Raw genomic sequence first — 21,576 nt, 5'->3', positions numbered from 1 at the left:
CGCGCCCCGAAATACCCCGAATCGCCCCGAAACGCGCTGCTCACGCCCACCCCTCGCCGCGCCCCGAATCGCCTCCCTCCGCCCCGTCCGGCGGCCGCCGTCGAGCCCCGGCGCCGTGCCCTCGTGCCGAGCGCGCTGTCGGCGCCCGCTCCCGCCCATGCCGACCCCTGCGGCCTCCTCCGAGCCGCCGGCGTCGCCCCGTCCCGCGCGCCCCATCGACGCCGGACGCCGGCGTGCCGGCCCTCCGGCGCGGGCGAGCGACGCCGAACCCCGCGGCGCCGTCCCGCTGACGCCGACCCCCTTCGCCGCGACGCCGCGCTCCGTCAGCAGCGTCCCGCTCGCGCCGACCGCCTCGCTCACGCCATCGCCCGCGGCGGCCGCCCGCCCTCGACGCCGCTCGCGACAACCCCCGTCGACGCGGCGAGGAACGCCGCTGCCGGCGGCCTTTTCGGCGGGACCCCGGCCCCCGTACGGTGAGCGCGGCCGCGCTGACGCCTTCGGTGCCGTCCGGGGCGTCCCGCGAACGCCGGCACCGGATTTATCCGCGGCACCGGCCGGCTCACGCCGAGCGTCCCGCCGGCGCCAAACCCCTCGGCGTCGCTCCGCGTCCTTCGCCTCCATCTCGCTCGCGGCGGGCGCCGACCCGCGCCGGGGCGGTCTCGGCTCTGCGGCTCGATCCCACCGGCGCCGTCGGAGCGGGGAGAAGCTCGCCGGGGCCACGACGCCGTCGGAAAACCGATCCCCGCGGCACCGTGCCGGCACGGTGGTCCCCTGTGCTCCGGCACCGCTGCGACCCCGGCTCGGCCAGGGCGGGAGATTCGTCGCCACGACGTTGTTTATTGCCCGGCGATCGTTACGCTAACGAGATCCGACCTTCCCCCGGCGCCAGCGAGCCGTACCGGACCCCCGACGTCGCCCCAGCCCCGGGGCTTTCGGCATCGCTCCGCCGCGGGACGGCACCGGACGCGGGGGGCGGCTTCTCGGCGGGGATTTGGCCGCCCGGAGTTCCCCCTCGCCGCGAGCCGGGGGTCCCGCGGGAGCCGCGGCCGACGGGGAGGTTTCACCGGGGGTTCCCCCCCCCGTCCCCCTTCCCCTTTTCCCCGAAGTTCGGCGTCCGGCGCGGCCGGCGCCCTCCCCCTCGCTCCTCTTCCCGCCTTTTCGGCGAGCGCTCGCCGCGACCTTTGGCAATCCGGCGCGCGGGGGGAGCCCCGGGCCGGGCCGGCCGCGCCGCCGCGGCCTCCGCGCTGGCCCCCCGCTGCCGCCGGGGCGGGGGGGGGGTCCCGGCCGCGCCCCCCCTCCCGCCCCGGCCCCGCGCAGCTCCCGGCTCCGCCGGCGGCCGCGGGAGCCGGTGCCCGTATCCAGTGCGACACACGGCCTCCTGATTAGCGCCGGGGCCTCGTTAGTGACACACAGGGGCCATTCTTTGACGAGCGGGGGCGGGCGGCGGCAGGGGGGGGTCGGGGGCCGGCGGCGGGGGGGGGGGCTCCTAATCCCCGCTCTCCGATTGCCGCCGCGCATCCCGCCGCCGCCGCCGGATCCACCCAGCGCCGGCCCTTCCCCGCCGGCCGCCCGGGGGGAACGGGGACGGCGGCGCCGCCGTCAGCCCCCCGACGCCTGCGCGAGACCCCCGGGGGGTTCGTTCGGGGCTGCCTTCGCCCGACCCGCGCCCGCTCGGCGTGGGAAACGGGGCGCCGGCGCTAACGACCCCTTAATTTCCCTCCGGGGGCCGGGGGTGCCGCGCCCCCCCAGCCTCACCTTCTCTGCTCTTTCCTTGCCAGGAGGGGACCCGCGCGCCGGGCGGGCCGGCGGCACCGGACGGCGTTTGCCGGCGGGAGAGCGAGGACGGCGGCGCGGGGGGAAGCGGGGGGTCCCTGCGGCGGCCCCCGGGGACGCCAGCGTCCCCAGGAGGAGCCTCGCACCCCGAAACCGCTCGGCGGGGGGATGGCGGCACCCCGGGCGCTGCCGGGCTTTGCCGAGAGCCTGCGCCCGCTGTGGGGACGGCGGCCGCGTCCCCGCGGGACCCGGCGGTGGGACGGTGGGTCCCCCGGCACAGCCCTGCGCCACGGGCTGCCGCCGGCGGCGCGGGGGTCCCGGGGGTCCGGTGGCGGCCGCGCGCGGGCCCTGAGCGCCACCGTGTGCCGGCCGGCAGCGCCGTGCGACCGCGGTGCCCCCCGCGCCGAAACCCCCTTCTCCGGCGGGGGGGCCGGCGCCGGGGGCCGCGCGCAGCCCACCCGGGCTATATTTAGCCGCAGATGCGCCGGTCACTCTCCGGCGGGGACGCCGGACCCTCGCCCTCCCGCAGCCGCGGCCCCGCCGGGACGGGGGCCTCGGGGACGCCCCAGCCTTTCGGAGGGGCGTCCAGCCTCGCCGGCGGCCCGCATCCCCGGGGCTGAGCCCCCCCTGCCGCCGCCGCCGCCCCGGGAGGTTCCCCCGGCGCTTCCCCTCGCCGTTTATTTACCAACACTTTGATATTTTTTTTTTTTTCCCCGCAGCCGTAATTACAGCCCCGAGCGGAGCCGCCTCTCCTCCTCCTCCTCCTCCTCCTCCTCCTCCGCTCGCTCCTCCTCCGCTCCCGTCGCCGGCCTTCGCCGGCCGGACCCATCCTTCGCCGGCCGGACCGCGGCTCCGGCGCCCGCCCGCCGCGCTTTGCCCAATTCCCCGCCGTTTCTCCCCGTTACCGGCCGGGGCGTGACGCTTTCGGCACTGATTTTCAGGGAGGCCCCGTGCCGCGGACCCGCGTCTGCCGGAGGAGCCGCCGTCCGCCCGCCCGTCCGTCCATCCGTCGGCGTCGGCGCGTCCGTCCCGGCGCTGACCCCTCTGTGTGTTTGCAGGGAGGAGAAGTCGGAGGAGAACCTACAGGGGCTGAAGGAGCGGCCCCCCCAAGGCCAAGAAGGTGAAGAAGGAGCGGAAGGAGGAGAAGCAGCAGCAGCATGAGCCGGCGCAGCCCTCCGCCGAGCCGGCCGAAGCCGGCAAAGCCGAAACCTTGGAGGGCGCCGGGACGGCGCCGGCGGCGCCGGAGGCTTCGGCTTCCCCCAAGCAGCGTCGCTCCATCATCCGGGACCGGGGTCCCATGTACGACGACCCCACGCTGCCCGAGGGGCTGGACCCGCAAGCTGAAGCAGAGGAAATCGGGGCGCTCCGCCGGCAAATACGACGTCTACCTGATCAAGTGAGTGCCGGGAGGGCGCCGGGAGGGGGGTCCCGCCGCCCGCGCCCCCCTGACTCCTTCTCTGTCCCCCGCAGCCCGCAGGGAAAAGCCTTCCGCTCCAAGGTGGAGCTGATCGCCTACTTCGAAAAGGTAGGAGACACCTCCCTGGACCCCAACGACTTCGACTTCACCGTCACCGGCCGCGGCAGCCCCTCCGGCGGGAGCAGCGACCCCCCAAGAAACCCAAATCCCCCAAGGGCCCCGGGACGGGCCGCGGCCGGGGCCGCCCCAAGGGCAGCGGGGCCGCCAAGCCCAAGACGGCGGCGTCGGAGGGCGTGCAGGTGAAGCGGGTGATCGAGAAGAGCTCCGGCAAGCTGCTGGTGAAGATGCCCTTCCAGCCGGGGCAGCCGGGGGCCCGCGCCGAGGCGGGGGCGGCCACCACCTCGGCCCAGGTCCTGGCCGTCAAACGTCCCGGGCGGAAGCGGAAATCGGAGCCGGATAGCCAGGCCGTCCCCAAAAAACGGGGGCGGAAGCCGGCGGGAGCGACGGGGACGGGCGGCCCGGCGGGAGCCGCGCCGGAGGCCAAGAAGAAGGCGGCCGCCCCGCCGGCGGTGCAGGAGACGGTGCTGCCCATCAAGAAGCGGAAGACGCGGGAGACGGTGGTCCTGGAGGCGCGGGAGGCCGCCAAGCCCCCGCCGCCGCCCCCCGAGCGCGGCGGCCCCAAGGGACCCAGGAGCGCCCGCAGCCCCGGCCGCCGCAGCAAGGAGGGCAGCCCCAAGGGCCGGGGCGCCGCGCCGGCGCCGCCGCCGACGCCGCCCGGCAAGAAGGAGCGGGGGGCTTCGCCGCCGCCGCCCCCCGAGCCCCCCGCCAGCCCCAAGGACAGCGCCAGCCCCCCCCCGCCGGCCCAGGACTTCAGCGGGAAGGGCTGCTCGGAGGAGCGGGGGGGCCCGGCGGCCCCCGACGGCTGCGCCAAGGAGCCGGCTAAGACTCACCCCCCCGCCGCCGCCGCCGCCCCCCGCCGCCCTACAAACACCGAGGGGAGGCCGAGCACAAAGACACTGCCTCCTCCTCCTCCTCCTCCTCCTCTTCCTCCTCCTCCTCCTCTTCCTCGTCGGCGGCGGCGGCCCCCCCCCCTCCCAGCGCCTCCGTGCCGCGGCCCCCCGGCCGGGAGGAGGCGGTCGACACCAGGACGCCTGTCCCCGAGCGGGTCAGCTGACTGTGAGCGCGCCGCGGGCGGACAGACCGACGGACGGACGGACGGACGGACGGGACCCCCCCCCCCCTCCCCCCCCGCATCCCCCCCCCTCCCCCCGCGCACGCAGGCAGCCACACGCACCCCTCCCCCCGCGCACCCCTCCCCCCGCGCCCCCCCTCCCGCCGACCCCCCCCCCCCCCCCGTTTTTATTACCGAAAAGCACAGCGAGGGGCGCGGAGCCCCCCGGGGCCCCCCCACTTTGCACTTTGGTCTCTAGAAAGGGGGGGGGGGGGCGTCCCCCGAGGCCGGGCTGGGGCGGGGGGGGCTGGGGGGGCCGGGGGGGGGCGTCCCCCCCTCCCCCCGTCGCCGCTTTACTCGTTCTTCCAGTTTTTTGTTCCACGTTTTTAGCCTATAGGGAACCATTTGCACTAAGGGGGGCTGGCGGGGGGGGGGGCCGGGGGGATCCGGCCTCCGTCCAATGGGGAGGGCTCTGCCGGGGGGGGGGGGATCCGGTCGGAGCAGGGTTGAGGCTGGAGCCAATGGGGAGCGGCTTGGTGGGGTGGGGATCCAGCGTTGAGCCAATCAGGAGGGGCGTTGCGTCGGGGTGGGATGTGGTTTCGAGCCAATCGGGAGCGGCTTTCGATTCGGTTGGGATCCGGTCTCGAGCCAATCAGGAGCAGCTTTCGGTTTGGTTGGGATCCAGTCTTGAGCCAATCGGGAGTGACTCTTGCCTGGGTCGGGATCTGGGGTTGAGCCAATCAGCAGCTTTCGATTAGTTTGGGATCCAACGTTGAGCCAATCAGGAGTGGCGTTCAACAGGGGTGGGACCCGGTCTTGGGCCAATCGAGAGGGGCTCTCTGTCGGAGCGGGATCTGGTCTTGAGCCGATCGGGAGCGACTTTTTGTTGGGTTGGGATCCAGTGTTGAGCCAATCAGGAGCGGCGCTCGGTAGGGGTGGGATCCGGTCTCGAGCCAATCAGGAGTGACTCAGCACGGAGGCGGGGTGAAGTCTCCAGCCAACGGGGAGCAGCGGGTGTGGCTGGAGGGGATCTGGTGCCGGGCCAATCCGGAGGGACTCTGGATGGGGGGGGGGGGGGGGGGGGACGACAGACAAAATGGGTGTGGGTCTGATTCTGGGTCACTCCAGGTTGAGGCGGGATCGAGTCCGGAGCCAATCGGGAGCGGGAATCGGCCTGGATCGGGTGGGGTTGTACGCAGTCCAATCGGGAGCAGCTCTGCCTGGGCGGGGCGGAGATCCCGTGCCCGGTTGGGGGTGGGATCTGGTCATGGTGCGATCGGGAGGGGGCCGGATCCAGCCCCAGTCCGAGCAGGAGTGACTCTGGGTTGAGATGGGATCCGGCCATGATCCAATCGGGAGTGGCTTTGGATTGGAGGGGCGGATCCGGTCTCCATCCAGTGGGGAGTCATGCCAGATTGGGGCGGGATCCGGTCTCCAGCCAACCGGGAGCCACTCCGGCTTGGGCCGGGATCCGGTCCCGGTCCAGTCGGGAGCGACTCTGGGTTGGGGCGGGATCCGGTCGAGAGCCAATCGGGAGAGGCTGTGTGTTGGGGTGGGATCCAGTCTGGGGCCAATCAGGAGAGGCTGTGACTTTGGAGCGGGATCCAGTCTACAGCCAACCGGGCGCGAGCGCGGGTCAGGGCGGGATCCGGTCCAGAGCCAACCGGGCGCGAGCGCGGCGTGGGGTGGGATCCGGTCGATCTAACGGGGAGGGACCCGGCCGGGGGGGGGAGGGGGGGGGGATCCGGTCTCCGTCCCCCGGCAGCCGCCGCCCCCCGCCGCCGCCGCCCCGTCCCCGGGGGTCCCCGTCCTGCACTTTACCGGCCCCGGGGGCGGGGGGATCTCCCCGGGGCCCCCCCCGTTCTTCCAGCCCCCCGGGACTGTTAGCGCTCGCCCCCGCGGGCCCTGGCCCCCACGGCAGCAGCGGGGGCCCGGCCCCGCCGGCTGCCGGCACGGCGAAAAGAGCAAAAAAACCCGAGCGGGGGGCGCGGGCGGGGGGATCCGGCGGGGGGATCCGGCGGGATCGGGGGGCCGGAGCCGCCGGGGGGGCGACCCCGCACCTATTTATTATCTCTAGTCGCGCGAGGAGACGTTTGCCTTATAAATTTACAAGAAAAACCCCTCGGCTGTCGATTCTTCTTGGGGGGGTCCGCGGCGCCGCCCCGCCCCCCTGCCCCGGGGGGATCCCGCCCCCCCGCGGGGCTCTGTGTCTGTGCTGGAGTGATCTATAAATCTGTGTACACCCAACGCCTCCCGCCTCTGACGCTTTCATTCGGGCTCGCTCGGGCGCCGGATCCCCCCGCTCCCTCCCGCCCGGATCCCCTCGGCCGCCGGCGGGGGGGGGGGGGCCCGGATCGCTCCGCGTGGCGTCGGCGGATCCCGGCTGCTCCGCGTGGCGTCGGCGGATCCCGGATCACTCCGCGTGGCGTCGGCGGATCCCGGCTGCTCCGCGTGGCGTCGGCGGATCCCGGATCGCTCCGCATGCCATCAGTGGATCCCGGCTGCTTCACGTGGCGTCAGTGGATCCCGGATCGCTCCGCGTGGCATCAGTGGATCCCAGATCGCTCCGCGTGGCGTCAGCGGATCCCGGCTGCTTCACGTGGCGTCAGTGGATCCCGGATTGTTCCGTGTGGTGTCAGCGGATCCCGGCTGCTTCAGGTATCAGCGGATCCCGGATCGCTCCACATGGCGTCAGCAGATCCCGGCTGCTCCGCATGGCATCAGGGGATCCTGGATCACTCTGCGTGGCGTCAGCAGATCCCCGATGTCTCCGTGTGGCATCAGCGGATCCCCGATGGCTCCACGAGGCACCTGCGGATCCCCGGCGGCTCCGCCTCCAGCCGAGGCCGCGGATCCCGGCTCGCTCCGCGTGGCTCCAGCGGATCGCCGCGGGCTCGGTGCCGCGCCAGGGTTACGCGTCCTGGATCGCTCCGCGCGGCATCGGGGCTGCGGATCCCCGACGGCTCCGCCTGGCCTCAGCGGATCCCGGGCCGGTCCCCGCGGCCGCAGGGGCTGGAGCCCAGATTGCGCCGCGAGGCTCCGGCAGATCCCGGATCTCCCCGCGCAGCGGCAGGGCTGGTGGATCCCGGGTCTCCCTGGGTGACGTCAGTGGATCCTGGGACCCCCCTGGGTGACGTCAGCAGATCCCAGGTCTCTCCGGGTGACGTCAGCAGATCCTGGGTCTCTCCGCATGACACCAGCGGATCCCAGGTCTCTCTGGGCGATATCAGCGGATCCCGGGATCCCCCTGGGTGACGTCAGCGGATCCCAGGTCTCCCTGGGTGACACGAGTGGATCCTGGATCTCCCCGCGTGACGTCAGCGGATCCCAGGTCTCTCCAGGTGATGTCATCGGATCCCGGGATCCCACTGGGTGACGTCAGCAGATCCCAGGTCTCTCCGGGTGACGTCATCGGATCCCGGGATCCCCCTGGGTGACGTCAGCGGATACCAGGTCTCTCCAGGTGACGTCATCGGATCCCGGGATCCCCCTGGGTGACGTCATCGGATCCCGGGATCCCCCTGGGTGACGTCAGCGGATCCCAGGTCTCTCCAGGTGACGTCATCGGATCCCGGGATCCCCCTGGGTGACGTCATCGGATCCCGGGATCCCCCTGGGTGACGTCAGCGGATCCCAGGTCTCTCCGGGTGACGTCAGCGGATCCCGGGACCCCCCTGGGTGACGTCACGGGTCCCAGCTCTCTCCGGGTGACGTCATCGGATCCCGGGACCCCCCTGGGTGACGTCACGGGTCCCAGCTCTCTCCGGGTGACGTCATCGGATCCCGGGATCCCCCTGGGTGACGTCACGGATCCCAGGTCTCTCCAGGTGACGTCAGCGGATCCCGGGACCCCCCTGGATGACGTCACGGGTCCCAGCTCTCTCCGGGTGACGTCAGCGGATCCCGGGACCCCCCTGGGTGACGTCACGGGTCCCAGCTCTCTCCCCATGTCATCGCCCCCCCCCCCGAAGGCTCCCGGGAGCGTCCCGGCGTCCTGGCAGCTGTGACATCATGGCTGCGACGTCACACACACACACCCCCCCCCCGCCGACGTCATCGCCTCGGTGATGTCACGGCGGGGAATCGGGCCCGGGAAGAGCCGCCGGCCGCGCGGCCCCGCCCCTCGCGCTCAGGCCCCGCCCCCTCCCCGCCGGCCCCGCCCCCGGCCGCTCCGCCACACTCAAGATGGCGCCCGTATCCCCGGCAACGGCGCGGCGCGGGGGGGGGGGCGCTTCCGCCACGCCGGGGATGGCGGCGCGGCCCGGGCGGTGCGCGCCTGCGCAGTGCGGCCGCCGCTCTTAAAGGGGAAGTGGCCGGCGGGGCCGGGGCCGGAGCATGGCGGGGCCGGGGCCGGGGCCGGGGCCGGGGCCGGGGCCGGGGCCGGGGCCGGGGCCGGGGCCGGGGCCGGGGCCGTTCCTCTACGAGCTGCCCGCCTGGCTCATGTGCAGCTTCTGCCGCCTGATGGACGCGCTGAACCGCTCGGACTGGGAGCGCTTCGGTAAGCGGGTGGACTGGGAGGCGCTGGGGAGCACTGGGATGGACTGGGATCCTCTGGGACGGCACTGGGGTGCGCTGGGACGGCACTGGGAGGCACTGGGACACAGCAGGGCTGGCTGGGGGTGGCACTGGGACGGACTGGGGCGGACTGGGATGCAGCGGGACAGCTGTTGGGGCTCTGGGCATACTGAGCTGGACTGGGAGGCAGCAGGTCTGGCTGGGGCTGGCACTGGGAGCACTGGGGGCACTGGGAGCACTGGGAGCACTGGTGACGGCGGCAGCCTCGCGGCTGGTGCCGGAGCAGGGGGAGCTGTCGCGGGGCACTGGGGGCACTGGGGGCACTGGGAGCACTGGTGACGGCGGCAGCCTCGCGGCTGGTGCCGGAGCAGGGGGAGCTGTCGGGGGGCTCGGGGGGCACTGGGGGCACTGGGAGCACTGGTGACGGCGGCAGCCTCGCGGCTGGTGCCGGAGCAGGGGGAGCTGTCGGGGGGCACTGGGAGCACTGGGAGCACTGGTGCCGGCGGCAGCCTCGCGGCTGGTGCCGGAGCAGGGGGAGCTGTCGGGGGGCACTGGGAGCACTGGGAGCACTGGTGACGGCGGCAGCCTCGCGGCTGGTGCCGGAGCAGGGGGAGCTGTCGGGGGGCACTGGGGGCACTGGGGGCACTGGGAGCACTGGTGACGGCGGCAGCCTCGCGGCTGGTGCCGGAGCAGGGGGAGCTGTCGGGGGGCTCGGGGGGCACTGGGAGCACTGGGAGCACTGGTGCCGGCGGCAGCCTCGCGGCTGGTGCCGGAGCAGGGGGAGCTGTCGGGGGGCACTGGGAGCACTGGGAGCACTGGGAGCACTGGGAGCACTGGTGCCGGCGGCAGCCTCGCGGCTGGTGCCGGAGCAGGGGGAGCTGTCGGGGGGCTCGGGGGGCACTGGGAGCACTGGGAGCACTGGTGACGGCGGCAGCCTCGCGGCTGGTGCCGGAGCAGGGGGAGCTGTCGGGGGGCACTGGGGGCACTGGGAGCACTGGGAGCACTGGTGCCGGCGGCAGCCTCGCGGCTGGTGCCGGAGCAGGGGGAGCTGTCGGGGGGCTCGGGGGGCACTGGGAGCACTGGGAGCACTGGTGCCGGCGGCAGCCTCGCGGCTGGTGCCGGAGCAGGGGGAGCTGTCGGGGGGCACTGGGAGCACTGGGAGCACTGGTGCCGGCGGCAGCCTCGCGGCTGGTGCCGGAGCAGGGGGAGCTGTCGGGGGGCACTGGGAGCACTGGGAGCACTGGTGCCGGCGGCAGCCTCGCGGCTGGTGCCGGAGCAGGGGGAGCTGTCGGGGGGCTCGGGGGGCACTGGGAGCACTGGGAGCACTGGTGCCGGCGGCAGCCTCGCGGCTGGTGCCGGAGCAGGGGGAGCTGTCGGGGGGCTCGGGGGGCACTGGGAGCACTGGGAGCACTGGTGCCGGCGGCAGCCTCGCGGCTGGTGCCGGAGCAGGGGGAGCTGTCGGGGGGCTCGGGGGGCACTGGGAGCACTGGGAGCACTGGTGACGGCGGCAGCCTCGCGGCTGGTGCCGGAGCAGGGGGAGCTGTCGGGGGGCACTGGGAGCACTGGGAGCACTGGGAGCACTGGTGACGGCGGCAGCCTCGCGGCTGGTGCCGGAGCAGGGGGAGCTGTCGGGGGGCTCGGGGGGCACTGGGAGCACTGGGGGCACTGGTGACGGCGGCAGCCTCGCGGCTGGTGCCGGAGCAGGGGGAGCTGTCGGGGGGCTCGGGGGGCACTGGGAGCACTGGTGACGGCGGCAGCCTCGCGGCTGGTGCCGGAGCAGGGGGAGCTGTCGGGGGGCACTGGGAGCACTGGGAGCACTGGGAGCACTGGTGACGGCGGCAGCCTCGCGGCTGGTGCCGGAGCAGGGGGAGCTGTCGGGGGGCACTGGGAGCACTGGGAGCACTGGTGACGGCGGCAGCCTCGCGGCTGGTGCCGGAGCAGGGGGAGCTGTCGGGGGGCACTGGGGGCACTGGGAGCACTGGGAGCACTGGTGACGGCGGCAGCCTCGCGGCTGGTGCCGGAGCAGGGGGAGCTGTCGGGGGGCTCGGGGGGCACTGGGAGCACTGGGAGCACTGGTGCCGGCGGCAGCCTCGCGGCTGGTGCCGGAGCAGGGGGAGCTGTCGGGGGGCTCGGGGGGCACTGGGAGCACTGGGAGCACTGGTGACGGCGGCAGCCTCGCGGCTGGTGCCGGAGCAGGGGGAGCTGTCGGGGGGCTCGGGGGGCACTGGGAGCACTGGGAGCACTGGTGACGGCGGCAGCCTCGCGGCTGGTGCCGGAGCAGGGGGAGCTGTCGGGGGGCTCGGGGGGCACTGGGAGCACTGGGAGCACTGGTGCCGGCGGCAGCCTCGCGGCTGGTGCCGGAGCAGGGGGAGCTGTCGGGGGGCACTGGGAGCACTGGGAGCACTGGGAGCACTGGTGCAGCGGCAGCCTCGCGGCTGGTGCCGGAGCAGGGGGAGCTGTCGGGGGGCTCGGGGGGCACTGGGGGCACTGGGGGCACTGGGAGCACTGGTGACGGCGGCAGCCTCGCGGCTGGTGCCGGAGCAGGGGGAGCTGTCGGGGGGCTCGGGGGGCACTGGGAGCACTGGGAGCACTGGTGACGGCGGCAGCCTCGCGGCTGGTGCCGGAGCAGGGGGAGCTGTCGGGGGGCACTGGGAGCACTGGGAGCACTGGGAGCACTGGTGACGGCGGCAGCCTCGCGGCTGGTGCCGGAGCAGGGGGAGCTGTCGGGGGGCTCGGGGGGCACTGGGAGCACTGGGAGCACTGGTGACGGCGGCAGCCTCGCGGCTGGTGCCGGAGCAGGGGGAGCTGTCGGGGGGCTCGGGGGGCACTGGGAGCACTGGGAGCACTGGTGACGGCGGCAGCCTCGCGGCTGGTGCCGGAGCAGGGGGAGCTGTCGGGGGGCACTGGGAGCACTGGGAGCACTGGGAGCACTGGTGACGGCGGCAGCCTCGCGGCTGGTGCCGGAGCAGGGGGAGCTGTCGGGGGGCACTGGGAGCACTGGGAGCACTGGGAGCACTGGTGCAGCGGCAGCCTCGCGGCTGGTGCCGGAGCAGGGGGAGCTGTCGGGGGGCTCGGGGGGCACTGGGGGCACTGGGGGCACTGGGAGCACTGGTGACGGCGGCAGCCTCGCGGCTGGTGCCGGAGCAGGGGGAGCTGTCGGGGGGCTCGGGGGGCACTGGGAGCACTGGGAGCACTGGTGACGGCGGCAGCCTCGCGGCTGGTGCCGGAGCAGGGGGAGCTGTCGGGGGGCACTGGGAGCACTGGGAGCACTGGGAGCACTGGTGACGGCGGCAGCCTCGCGGCTGGTGCCGGAGCAGGGGGAGCTGTCGGGGGGCTCGGGGGGCACTGGGAGCACTGGGAGCACTGGTGACGGCGGCAGCCTCGCGGCTGGTGCCGGAGCAGGGGGAGCTGTCGGGGGGCTCGGGGGGCACTGGGAGCACTGGGAGCACTGGTGACGGCGGCAGCCTCGCGGCTGGTGCCGGAGCAGGGGGAGCTGTCGGGGGGCACTGGGAGCACTGGGAGCACTGGGAGCACTGGTGACGGCGGCAGCCTCGCGGCTGGTGCCGGAGCAGGGGGAGCTGTCGGGGGGCTCGGGGGGCACTGGGAGCACTGGGAGCACTGGTGCCGGCGGCAGCCTCGCGGCTGGTGCCGGAGCAGGGGGAGCTGTCGGGGGGCTCGGGGGGCACTGGGAGCACTGGGAGCACTGGGAGCACTGGTGACGGCGGCAGCCTCGCGGCTGGTGCCGGAGCAGGGGGAGCTGTCGGGGGGCACTGGGGGCACTGGGAGCACTGGGAGCACTGGTGCCGGCGGCAGCCTCGCGGCTGGTGCCGGAGCAGGGGGAGCTGTCGGGGGGCTCGGGGGGCACTGGGAGCACTGGGAGCACTGGTGCCGGCGGCAGCCTCGCGGCTGGTGCCGGAGCAGGGGGAGCTGTCGGGGGGCACTGGGAGCACTGGGAGCACTGGGAGCACTGGTGACGGCGGCAGCCTCGCGGCTGGTGCCGGAGCAGGGGGAGCTGTCGGGGGGCACTGGGAGCACTGGGAGCACTGGTGCCGGCGGCAGCCTCGCGGCTGGTGCCGGAGCAGGGGGAGCTGTCGGGGGGCACTGGGAGCACTGGGAGCACTGGGAGCACTGGTGCCGGCGGCAGCCTCGCGGCTGGTGCCGGAGCAGGGGGAGCTGTCGGGGGGCTCGGGGGGCACTGGGAGCACTGGGAGCACTGGTGACGGCGGCAGCCTCGCGGCTGGTGCCGGAGCAGGGGGAGCTGTCGGGGGGCTCGGGGGGCACTGGGAGCACTGGGAGCACTGGTGACGGCGGCAGCCTCGCGGCTGGTGCCGGAGCAGGGGGAGCTGTCGGGGGGCACTGGGAGCACTGGGAGCACTGGGAGCACTGGTGCAGCGGCAGCCTCGCGGCTGGTGCCGGAGCAGGGGGAGCTGTCGGGGGGCTCGGGGGGCACTGGGGGCACTGGGGGCACTGGGAGCACTGGTGACGGCGGCAGCCTCGCGGCTGGTGCCGGAGCAGGGGGAGCTGTCGGGGGGCTCGGGGGGCACTGGGAGCACTGGGAGCACTGGGAGCACTGGTGACGGCGGCAGCCTCGCGGCTGGTGCCGGAGCAGGGGGAGCTGTCGGGGGGCACTGGGGGCACTGGGAGCACTGGGAGCACTGGTGCCGGCGGCAGCCTCGCGGCTGGTGCCGGAGCAGGGGGAGCTGTCGGGGGGCTCGGGGGGCACTGGGAGCACTGGGAGCACTGGTGACGGCGGCAGCCTCGCGGCTGGTGCCGGAGCAGGGGGAGCTGTCGGGGGGCACTGGGAGCACTGGGAGCACTGGGAGCACTGGTGCAGCGGCAGCCTCGCGGCTGGTGCCGGAGCAGGGGGAGCTGTCGGGGGGCACTGGGGGCACTGGGGGCACTGGGAGCACTGGTGACGGCGGCAGCCTCGCGGCTGGTGCCGGAGCAGGGGGAGCTGTCGGGGGGCTCGGGGGGCACTGGGAGCACTGGGAGCACTGGTGCCGGCGGCAGCCTCGCGGCTGGTGCCGGAGCAGGGGGAGCTGTCGGGGGGCACTGGGAGCACTGGGAGCACTGGTGCCAGCGGCAGCCTCGCGGCTGGTGCCGGAGCAGGGGGAGCTGTCGGGGGGCTCGGGGAGCACTGGGAGCACTGGGAGCACTGGTGACGGCGGCAGCCTCGCGGCTGGTGCCGGAGCAGGGGGAGCTGTCGGGGGGCTCGGGGGGCACTGGGAGCACTGGGAGCACTGGTGCCGGTGGCAGCCTCGCGGCTGGTGCCGGAGCAGGGGGAGCTGTCGGGGGGCTCGGGGGGCACTGGGAGCACTGGGAGCACTGGGAGCACTGGTGCCGGCGGCAGCCTCGCGGCTGGTGCCGGAGCAGGGGGAGCTGTCGGGGGGCACTGGGAGCACTGGGGGCACTGGGAGCACTGGGAGCACTGGTGCCGGCGGCAGCCTCGCGGCTGGTGCCGGAGCAGGGGGAGCTGTCGGGGGGCACTGGGAGCACTGGGGGCACTGGGAGCACTGGGAGCACTGGTGACGGCGGCAGCCTCGCGGCTGGTGCCGGAGCAGGGGGAGCTGTCGGGGGGCACTGGGAGCACTGGGAGCACTGGGAGCACTGGTGACGGCGGCAGCCTCGCGGCTGGTGTCGGAGCAGGGGGAGCTGTCGGGGGGCACTGGGAGCACTGGGAGCACTGGTGCCGGCGGCAGCCTCGCGGCTGGTGCCGGAGCAGGGGGAGCTGTCGGGGGGCACTGGGAGCACTGGGGGCACTGGGAGCACTGGGAGCACTGGTGACGGCGGCAGCCTCGCGGCTGGTGCCGGAGCAGGGGAAGCTGTCGGGGGGCACTGGGAGCACTGGGGGCACTGGGAGCACTGGGAGCACTGGTGACGGCGGCAGCCTCGCGGCTGGTGCCGGAGCAGGGGGAGCTGTCGCGGGGCACTGGGAGCACTGGGAGCACTGGTGCCGGCGGCAGCCTCGCGGCTGGTGCCGGAGCAGGGGGAGCTGTCGGGGGGCTCGGGGGGCACTGGGAGCACTGGGAGCACTGGTGCCGGCGGCAGCCTCGCGGCTGGTGCCGGAGCAGGGGGAGCTGTCGGGGGGCTCGGGGGGCACTGGGAGCACTGGGAGCACTGGGAGCACTGGTGCCGGCGGCAGCCTCGCGGCTGGTGCCGGAGCAGGGGGAGCTGTCGGGGGGCACTGGGAGCACTGGGGGCACTGGGAGCACTGGGAGCACTGGTGCCGGCGGCAGCCTCGCGGCTGGTGCCGGAGCAGGGGGAGCTGTCGGGGGGCACTGGGAGCACTGGGGGCACTGGGAGCACTGGGAGCACTGGTGCCGGCGGCAGCCTCGCGGCTGGTGCCGGAGCAGGGGGAGCTGTCGGGGGGCACTGGGAGCACTGGGAGCACTGGGAGCACTGGTGACGGCGGCAGCCTCGCGGCTGGTGCCGGAGCAGGGGGAGCTGTCGGGGGGCACTGGGAGCACTGGGGGCACTGGGAGCACTGGGAGCACTGGTGACGGCGGCAGCCTCGCGGCTGGTGCCGGAGCAGGGGGAGCTGTCGGGGGGCTCGGGGAGCACTGGGAGCACTGGGAGCACTGGTGCCGGCGGCAGCCTCGCGGCTGGTGCCGGAGCAGGGGGAGCTGTCGGGGGGCACTGGGAGCACTGGGAGCACTGGGAGCACTGGTGCCGGCGGCAGCCTCGCGGCTGGTGCCGGAGCAGGGGGAGCTGTCGGGGGGCACTGGGAGCACTGGGAGCACTGGGAGCACTGGTGACGGCGGCAGCCTCGCGGCTGGTGCCGGAGCAGGGGGAGCTGTCGGGGGGCACTGGGAGCACTGGGAGCACTGGTGACGGCGGCAGCCTCGCGGCTGGTGCCGGAGCAGGGGGAGCTGTCGGGGGGCACTGGGGGCACTGGGAGCACTGGGAGCACTGGTGACGGCGGCAGCCTCGCGGCTGGTGCCGGAGCAGGGGGAGCTGTCGGGGGGCACTGGGAGCACTGGGAGCACTGGGAGCACTGGTGCCGGCGGCAGCCTCGCGGCTGGTGCCGGAGCAGGGGGAGCTGTCGGGGGGCACTGGGAGCACTGGGGGCACTGGGAGCACTGGGAGCACTGGTGCCGGCGGCAGCCTCGCGGCTGGTGCCGGAGCAGGGGGAGCTGTCGGGGGGCACTGGGAGCACTGGGGGCACTGGGAGCACTGGGAGCACTGGTGACGGCGGCAGCCTCGCGGCTGGTGCCGGAGCAGGGGGAGCTGTCGGGGGGCACTGGGAGCACTGGGAGCACTGGGAGCACTGGTGCCGGCGGCAGCCTCGCGGCTGGTGCCGGAGCAGGGGGAGCTGTCGGGGGGCACTGGGAGCACTGGGAGCACTGGGAGCACTGGTGACGGCGGCAGCCTCGCGGCTGGTGCCGGAGCAGGGGGAGCTGTCGGGGGGCACTGGGAGCACTGGGAGCACTGGTGCCGGCGGCAGCCTCGCGGCTGGTGCCGGAGCAGGGGGAGCTGTCGGGGGGCACTGGGAGCACTGGGAGCACTGGGAGCACTGGTGCCGGCGGCAGCCTCGCGGCTGGTGCCGGAGCAGGGGGAGCTGTCGGGGGGCACTGGGAGCACTGGGAGCACTGGGAGCACTGGTGACGGCGGCAGCCTCGCGGCTGGTGCCGGAGCAGGGGGAGCTGTCGGGGGGCTCGGGGGGCACTGGGAGCACTGGGAGCACTGGGAGCACTGGTGCCGGCGGCAGCCTCGCGGCTGGTGCCGGAGCAGGGGGAGCTGTCGGGGGGCACTGGGAGCACTGGGGGCACTGGGAGCACTGGGAGCACTGGTGACGGCGGCAGCCTCGCGGCTGGTGCCGGAGCAGGGGGAGCTGTCGGGGGGCACTGGGAGCACTGGGAGCACTGGGAGCACTGGGAGCACTGGTGCCGGCGGCAGCCTCGCGGCTGGTGCCGGAGCAGGGGGAGCTGTCGGGGGGCACTGGGAGCACTGGGGGCACTGGGAGCACTGGGAGCACTGGTGCCGGCGGCAGCCTCGCGGCTGGTGCCGGAGCAGGGGGAGCTGTCGGGGGGCACTGGGAGCACTGGGAGCACTGGGAGCACTGGTGACGGCGGCAGCCTCGTGGCTGGTGCCGGAGCAGGGGGAGCTGTCGGGGGGCACTGGGAGCACTGGGAGCACTGGGAGCACTGGTGACGGCGGCAGCCTCGCGGCTGGTGCCGGAGCAGGGGGAGCTGTCGGGGGGCACTGGGAGCACTGGGAGCACTGGGAGCACTGGTGACGGCGGCAGCCTCGCGGCTGGTGCCGGAGCAGGGGGAGCTGTCGGGGGGCTCGGGGGGCACTGGGAGCACTGGGAGCACTGGTGACGGCGGCAGCCTCGCGGCTGGTGCCGGAGCAGGGGGAGCTGTCGGGGGGCTCGGGGGGCACTGGGAGCACTGGTGCCGGCGGCAGCCTCGCGGCTGGTGCCGGAGCAGGGGGAGCTGTCGGGGGGCACTGGGAGCACTGGGAGCACTGGGAGCACTGGTGCCGGCGGCAGCCTCGCGGCTGGTGCCGGAGCAGGGGGAGCTGTCGGGGGGCTCGGGGGGCACTGGGAGCACTGGGAGCACTGGTGACGGCGGCAGCCTCGCGGCTGGTGCCGGAGCAGGGGGAGCTGTCGGGGGGCTCGGGGGGCACTGGGAGCACTGGGAGCACTGGTGACGGCGGCAGCCTCGCGGCTGGTGCCGGAGCAGGGGGAGCTGTCGGGGGGCTCGGGGGGCACTGGGAGCACTGGGGGGCACTGGTGACGGCGGCAGCCTCGCGGCTGGTGCCGGAGCAGGGGGAGCTGTCGGGGGGCTCGGGGGGCACTGGGAGCACTGGGAGCACTGGTGACGGCGGCAGCCTCGCGGCTGGTGCCGGAGCAGGGGGAGCTGTCGGGGGGCTCGGGGGGCACTGGGAGCACTGGGAGCACTGGTGCCGGCGGCAGCCTCGCGGCTGGTGCCGGAGCAGGGGGAGCTGTCGGGGGGCTCGGGGGGCACTGGGAGCACTGGGAGCACTGGTGACGGCGGCAGCCTCGCGGCTGGTGCCGGAGCAGGGGGAGCTGTCGGGGGGCTCGGGGGGCACTGGGAGCACTGGGAGCACTGGTGACGGCGGCAGCCTCGCGGCTGGTGCCGGAGCAGGGGGAGCTGTCGGGGGGCTCGGGGGGCACTGGGAGCACTGGGAGCACTGGGAGCACTGGTGACGGCGGCAGCCTCGCGGCTGGTGCCGGAGCAGGGGGAGCTGTCGGGGGGCACTGGGAGCACTGGGAGCACTGGGAGCACTGGTGACGGCGGCAGCCTCGCGGCTGGTGCCGGAGCAGGGGGAGCTGCGCCTGGCGGCCGCCGGCCCCAGCCCCACGGCCACGGTGCTGTGGGGCTGGGCCCAGCGCAACGGGCGCCTGCGGGAGCTGCTGGAGCTGCTGCGGGGGCTGCGGCTGCTGCGGGCCCACGACATGCTGGCCGCCTGTGAGACCCCCGCGGCCCCCCGGGACCCCGGGACCCCCAACAGCCCCCTGGGACCCCCCTGGGACCCCCCCCCGGGACCCCCAACAGCCTCCTGAGACCCCCCTGGGACCCCCCCCAACCCCCCGGGACCCCCCCTGGGACCCCCAACAGCCTCCTGGGACCCCCCTGGGACCCCCCCCAACCCCCCGGGACCCCCCGGGACCCCCAACAGCCTCCTGAGACCCCCCTGGGACCCCCCCAACCCCCCCGGGACCCCCCCTGGGACCCCTCAGCCCCCCAGAACCCCCCTGGGATCCCCCAAACCTCCTCACCACCCATTTCAGACCCCCCTGGGACCCCCCCTGGGACCCCCCTGGGACCCCCAGGATCTCCCCAGGACCCCCCCGGGACCCCCCCCAACCTCCTGGGACCCCCCCTGGGACCCCTGAGCCCCCCAGACCCCCCCGGGACCCCCCGGGACCCCCCCCAACCTTCTGGGACCCCTCCTGGGACCCCTGAGCCCCCCAGACCCCCCCGGACCCCCCCCCAACCCCCTGGGACCCCCCCCGGGACCCCTGAGCCCCCCAGACCCCCCCGGGACCCCCCGGGACCCCCAGGATCTCCCCAGGACCCCCCCGGGACCCCCCCCAACCTCCTGGGACCCCCCCTGGGACCCCTGAGCCCCCCAGACCCCCCCGGGACCCCCCCGGGACCCCCAGGATCTCCCAGGACCCCCCCGGGACCCCCCCCAACCCCCTGGGACCCCCCTGGGATCCCCCAAACCTCCCCACCCCCCATTTCAGACCCCCCTGGGACCCCTGACCCCCCCAAGCCCCCCCCCAGGACCCCAAGGATACCCCTGCCCCCCCCCCGACCCCCCCAGGGCCTCCCCAAGACCCCCGGGACCCCCGGATCCCCCCCGGCCCCTGACCCCGCCGTGTCCCCAGGGTACCCGGGCCTGGCCTCCCCACGGAGCCCCCCCCGCTGCCCCCCCGGAGCCCCCCGCCGCCCCCGGCCCGCGGCTGCCGCCCACCGCCCCCCCGGGCCCCCCCTCGGACGCCAGCACCGCCTCCGCCTGCGACCCCCCGAAACGCCCCCCCCCAGGTAACGCCCGAAAGGGGGGCGGGGGGGGGGCACAGGGTGCCCCGTCCCCCCCAAACTGACCCCGTGTCCCCCCAGCGCCGTCCCTGCCCCTCCCGGGGCCCCCCCCCCAGCGCCCTCCTCAGCACCCCCACCCTGGACCCCCCATTGCCAGAGCCCCCGTCCCCCCCCGACGAGGTACGGGGCTGGGGGGGGGCAAAGGGGGGTCTTGGGGGGGGCCTGGGGTATTTGGGGGGCACTTAGTGGCCCTGGAGGGTATTTGGGGGGGCACAGGGGTATTTGGGGGGCCCTTGGGGGGTCTTTGGGGGGGCCCTGGGGTATTTGGGGGGCAATGGGAGGTTTTGGGGGGTTCTTTGGGGGGTCCTTGGGGGGGGCACAGGGGTCTTTGGGGGGCCCTGGGGGTCTTTGGGGGCAGTTGGGAGCCCTGGGGGGGGTATTTGGGGGGCCCTGGGGGTCCTGGAGGGGTATTTGGGGGGCTCTGGGGGTATTTGGGGGGTATTTGGGGGGCCCTGGGGGTATTTGGGGGGTATTTGGGGGGCCTGTGGGGTATTTGGGGGGGCATAGGGGTCTTTGGGGGCCCTGGGGGTATTCAGGGGCACTTGGGGGTCCTGGGGGGGTATTGGGGGCCCTGGGGGTATTTGGGGGGCCTGGGATATTTGGGGGGCACTGGGGGGTTTTGGAAGGGTCTTGGGGGGGGGCATAAGGGTCTTTGGGGGGCCCTGGGGGTATTTGGGGGGCATTTGGGGGGCCCTGGGGGGCATTTGGGGGGTGTTTGGGGGGCAGTTGGGAGCCCTGGGGGGGTATTTGGGGGTATTTGGGGGGCCCTGGGGGTATTTGGGGGGCAGTTGGGGGTCCTGTGGGGTATTTGGGGGGCATAGGGGTCTTTGGGGGGCCCTGGGGGGGTATTTGGGGGGCTCTAGGGGTATGTGGGGGGTATCTGGGGGGCCCTGGGGGTATTTGGGGGCAATGGGGGGCCTTGGGGGGGTCTTTGGGGGGGCATAGGGGTATTTGGGCATTCTTGGGGGTCCGGGGGAGGTATTTGGGGTGCCCTGGGGGTATTTGGGGGGCTGTGGGGGGCCATAGGGGTGCTGGGGGGTATGGGGGGGGGTCCCGGGGGTATGGGGGGGTCCCGGGGGGTATGGGGGGGGCTGTGGGGGGCCATAGGGGTGCTGGGGGGTATGGGGGGGGGGTCCCTGGGGTATGGGGGGGGGGTCCCGGGGGTATGGGGGGGTCCCGGGGGGTATGGGGGGGGCCTGTGGGGGGCCATAGGGGTGCTGGGGGGTATGGGGGGGGGGTCCCGGGGGGTATGTGGGGGGCTGTGGGGGGCCATAGGGGTGGCTGGGGGGGTATGGGGGGGGGTCCCTGGGGTATGGGGGGGGTCCCGGGGGTATGGGGGGGTCCCGGGGGGTATGGGGGGTGCGGGGGTCCGCCCCACCGCCCCGTCCCGCAGGCGCTGGCCTCACTGTGCTCGTCCCTGGCCTCGCTGCGCCCCGCGCCCCCCCCCGGCCCCGCCGCGCCCCCCCCCCTTCTGCTGGCGGCTGGGGGAGCTGGCGGGGGCCACGGGGGGGCTTCGCCGACACCCACAAGGTGGGCGAGGGCGGCTTCGGGGTGGTCTACCGCGCCCGCCTGCGCCACACCGACTACGCCGTCAAGCGCCTGCGGCAGGTACGCGGCGCCGGGGGCCCCCCCGCCCCCGGGACCCCCGCGCTGTCCCCCGGGACCCCCCATGTCCCCCCTGGGACCCCCCATGTCCCCCCCGGGACCCCCGCGCTGTCCCCCGGGACCCCCCATGTCCCCCCTGGGACCCCCCATGTCCCCCCCGGGACCCCCGCGCTGTCCCCCGGGACCCCCCCATGTCCCCCCTGGGACCCCCCATGTCCCCCCCGGGACCCCCGCGCTGTCCCCTGGGACCCCCCATATCCCCCCTGGGACCCCCCATGTCCCCCCTGGGACCCCCGCGCTGTCCCCTGGGACCCCCCATATCCCCATATCCCCCCCGGGACCCCCACGGTGTCCCCATATCCCCCCTGGGACCCCCCCCATGTCCCCATATCCCCCCCCAGGACCCCCACGGTGTCCCTATGCCCCCCATCCTTGCTGGGGACCCCCTCCAGTGTCCCCATGTCCCCCCTGGGACCCCCCATGTCCCCATATCCCCCCCAGGACCCCCATATGGCCCCATATCC

At 75.0% G+C, this 21,576-nt stretch overlaps 2 protein-coding genes across 2 annotated transcripts; both read left to right on the top strand.

The window, feature by feature from the left end:
* Positions 1 to 157: 157 nt before the first annotated feature.
* LOC309604294 (uncharacterized protein) lies at positions 158 to 8,368 on the top strand (the record flags this gene model as incomplete). The annotated part of the gene is given in 8 exon segments (XM_082339232.1): positions 158 to 468; positions 2,832 to 2,874; positions 2,876 to 3,097; positions 3,099 to 3,169; positions 3,244 to 3,359; positions 3,362 to 4,128; positions 7,825 to 7,886; positions 7,999 to 8,368. Coding segments are annotated over 8 exon segments (1,962 nt in total).
* A 312-nt stretch (positions 8,369 to 8,680) lies between these two features.
* Positions 8,681 to 21,055, top strand: LOC309604295 (uncharacterized protein; the record flags this gene model as incomplete). Its single annotated transcript, XM_082339233.1, has 5 exons — positions 8,681 to 8,859; positions 18,143 to 18,310; positions 19,237 to 19,393; positions 19,469 to 19,567; positions 20,841 to 21,055. Coding segments are annotated over exons 1-5 (802 nt in total), but the record flags the coding sequence as incomplete, so codon positions are not given.
* Positions 21,056 to 21,576: the final 521 nt, after the last annotated feature.

The sequence above is a fragment of the Platalea leucorodia genome, assembly GCF_965183815.1.
Source record: "Platalea leucorodia genome assembly, contig: HAP1_HAP1_SCAFFOLD_610, whole genome shotgun sequence".
NCBI lineage: Eukaryota > Metazoa > Chordata > Aves > Pelecaniformes > Threskiornithidae > Platalea > Platalea leucorodia.
This window is presented reverse-complemented; position numbering and strand designations above follow the sequence as displayed.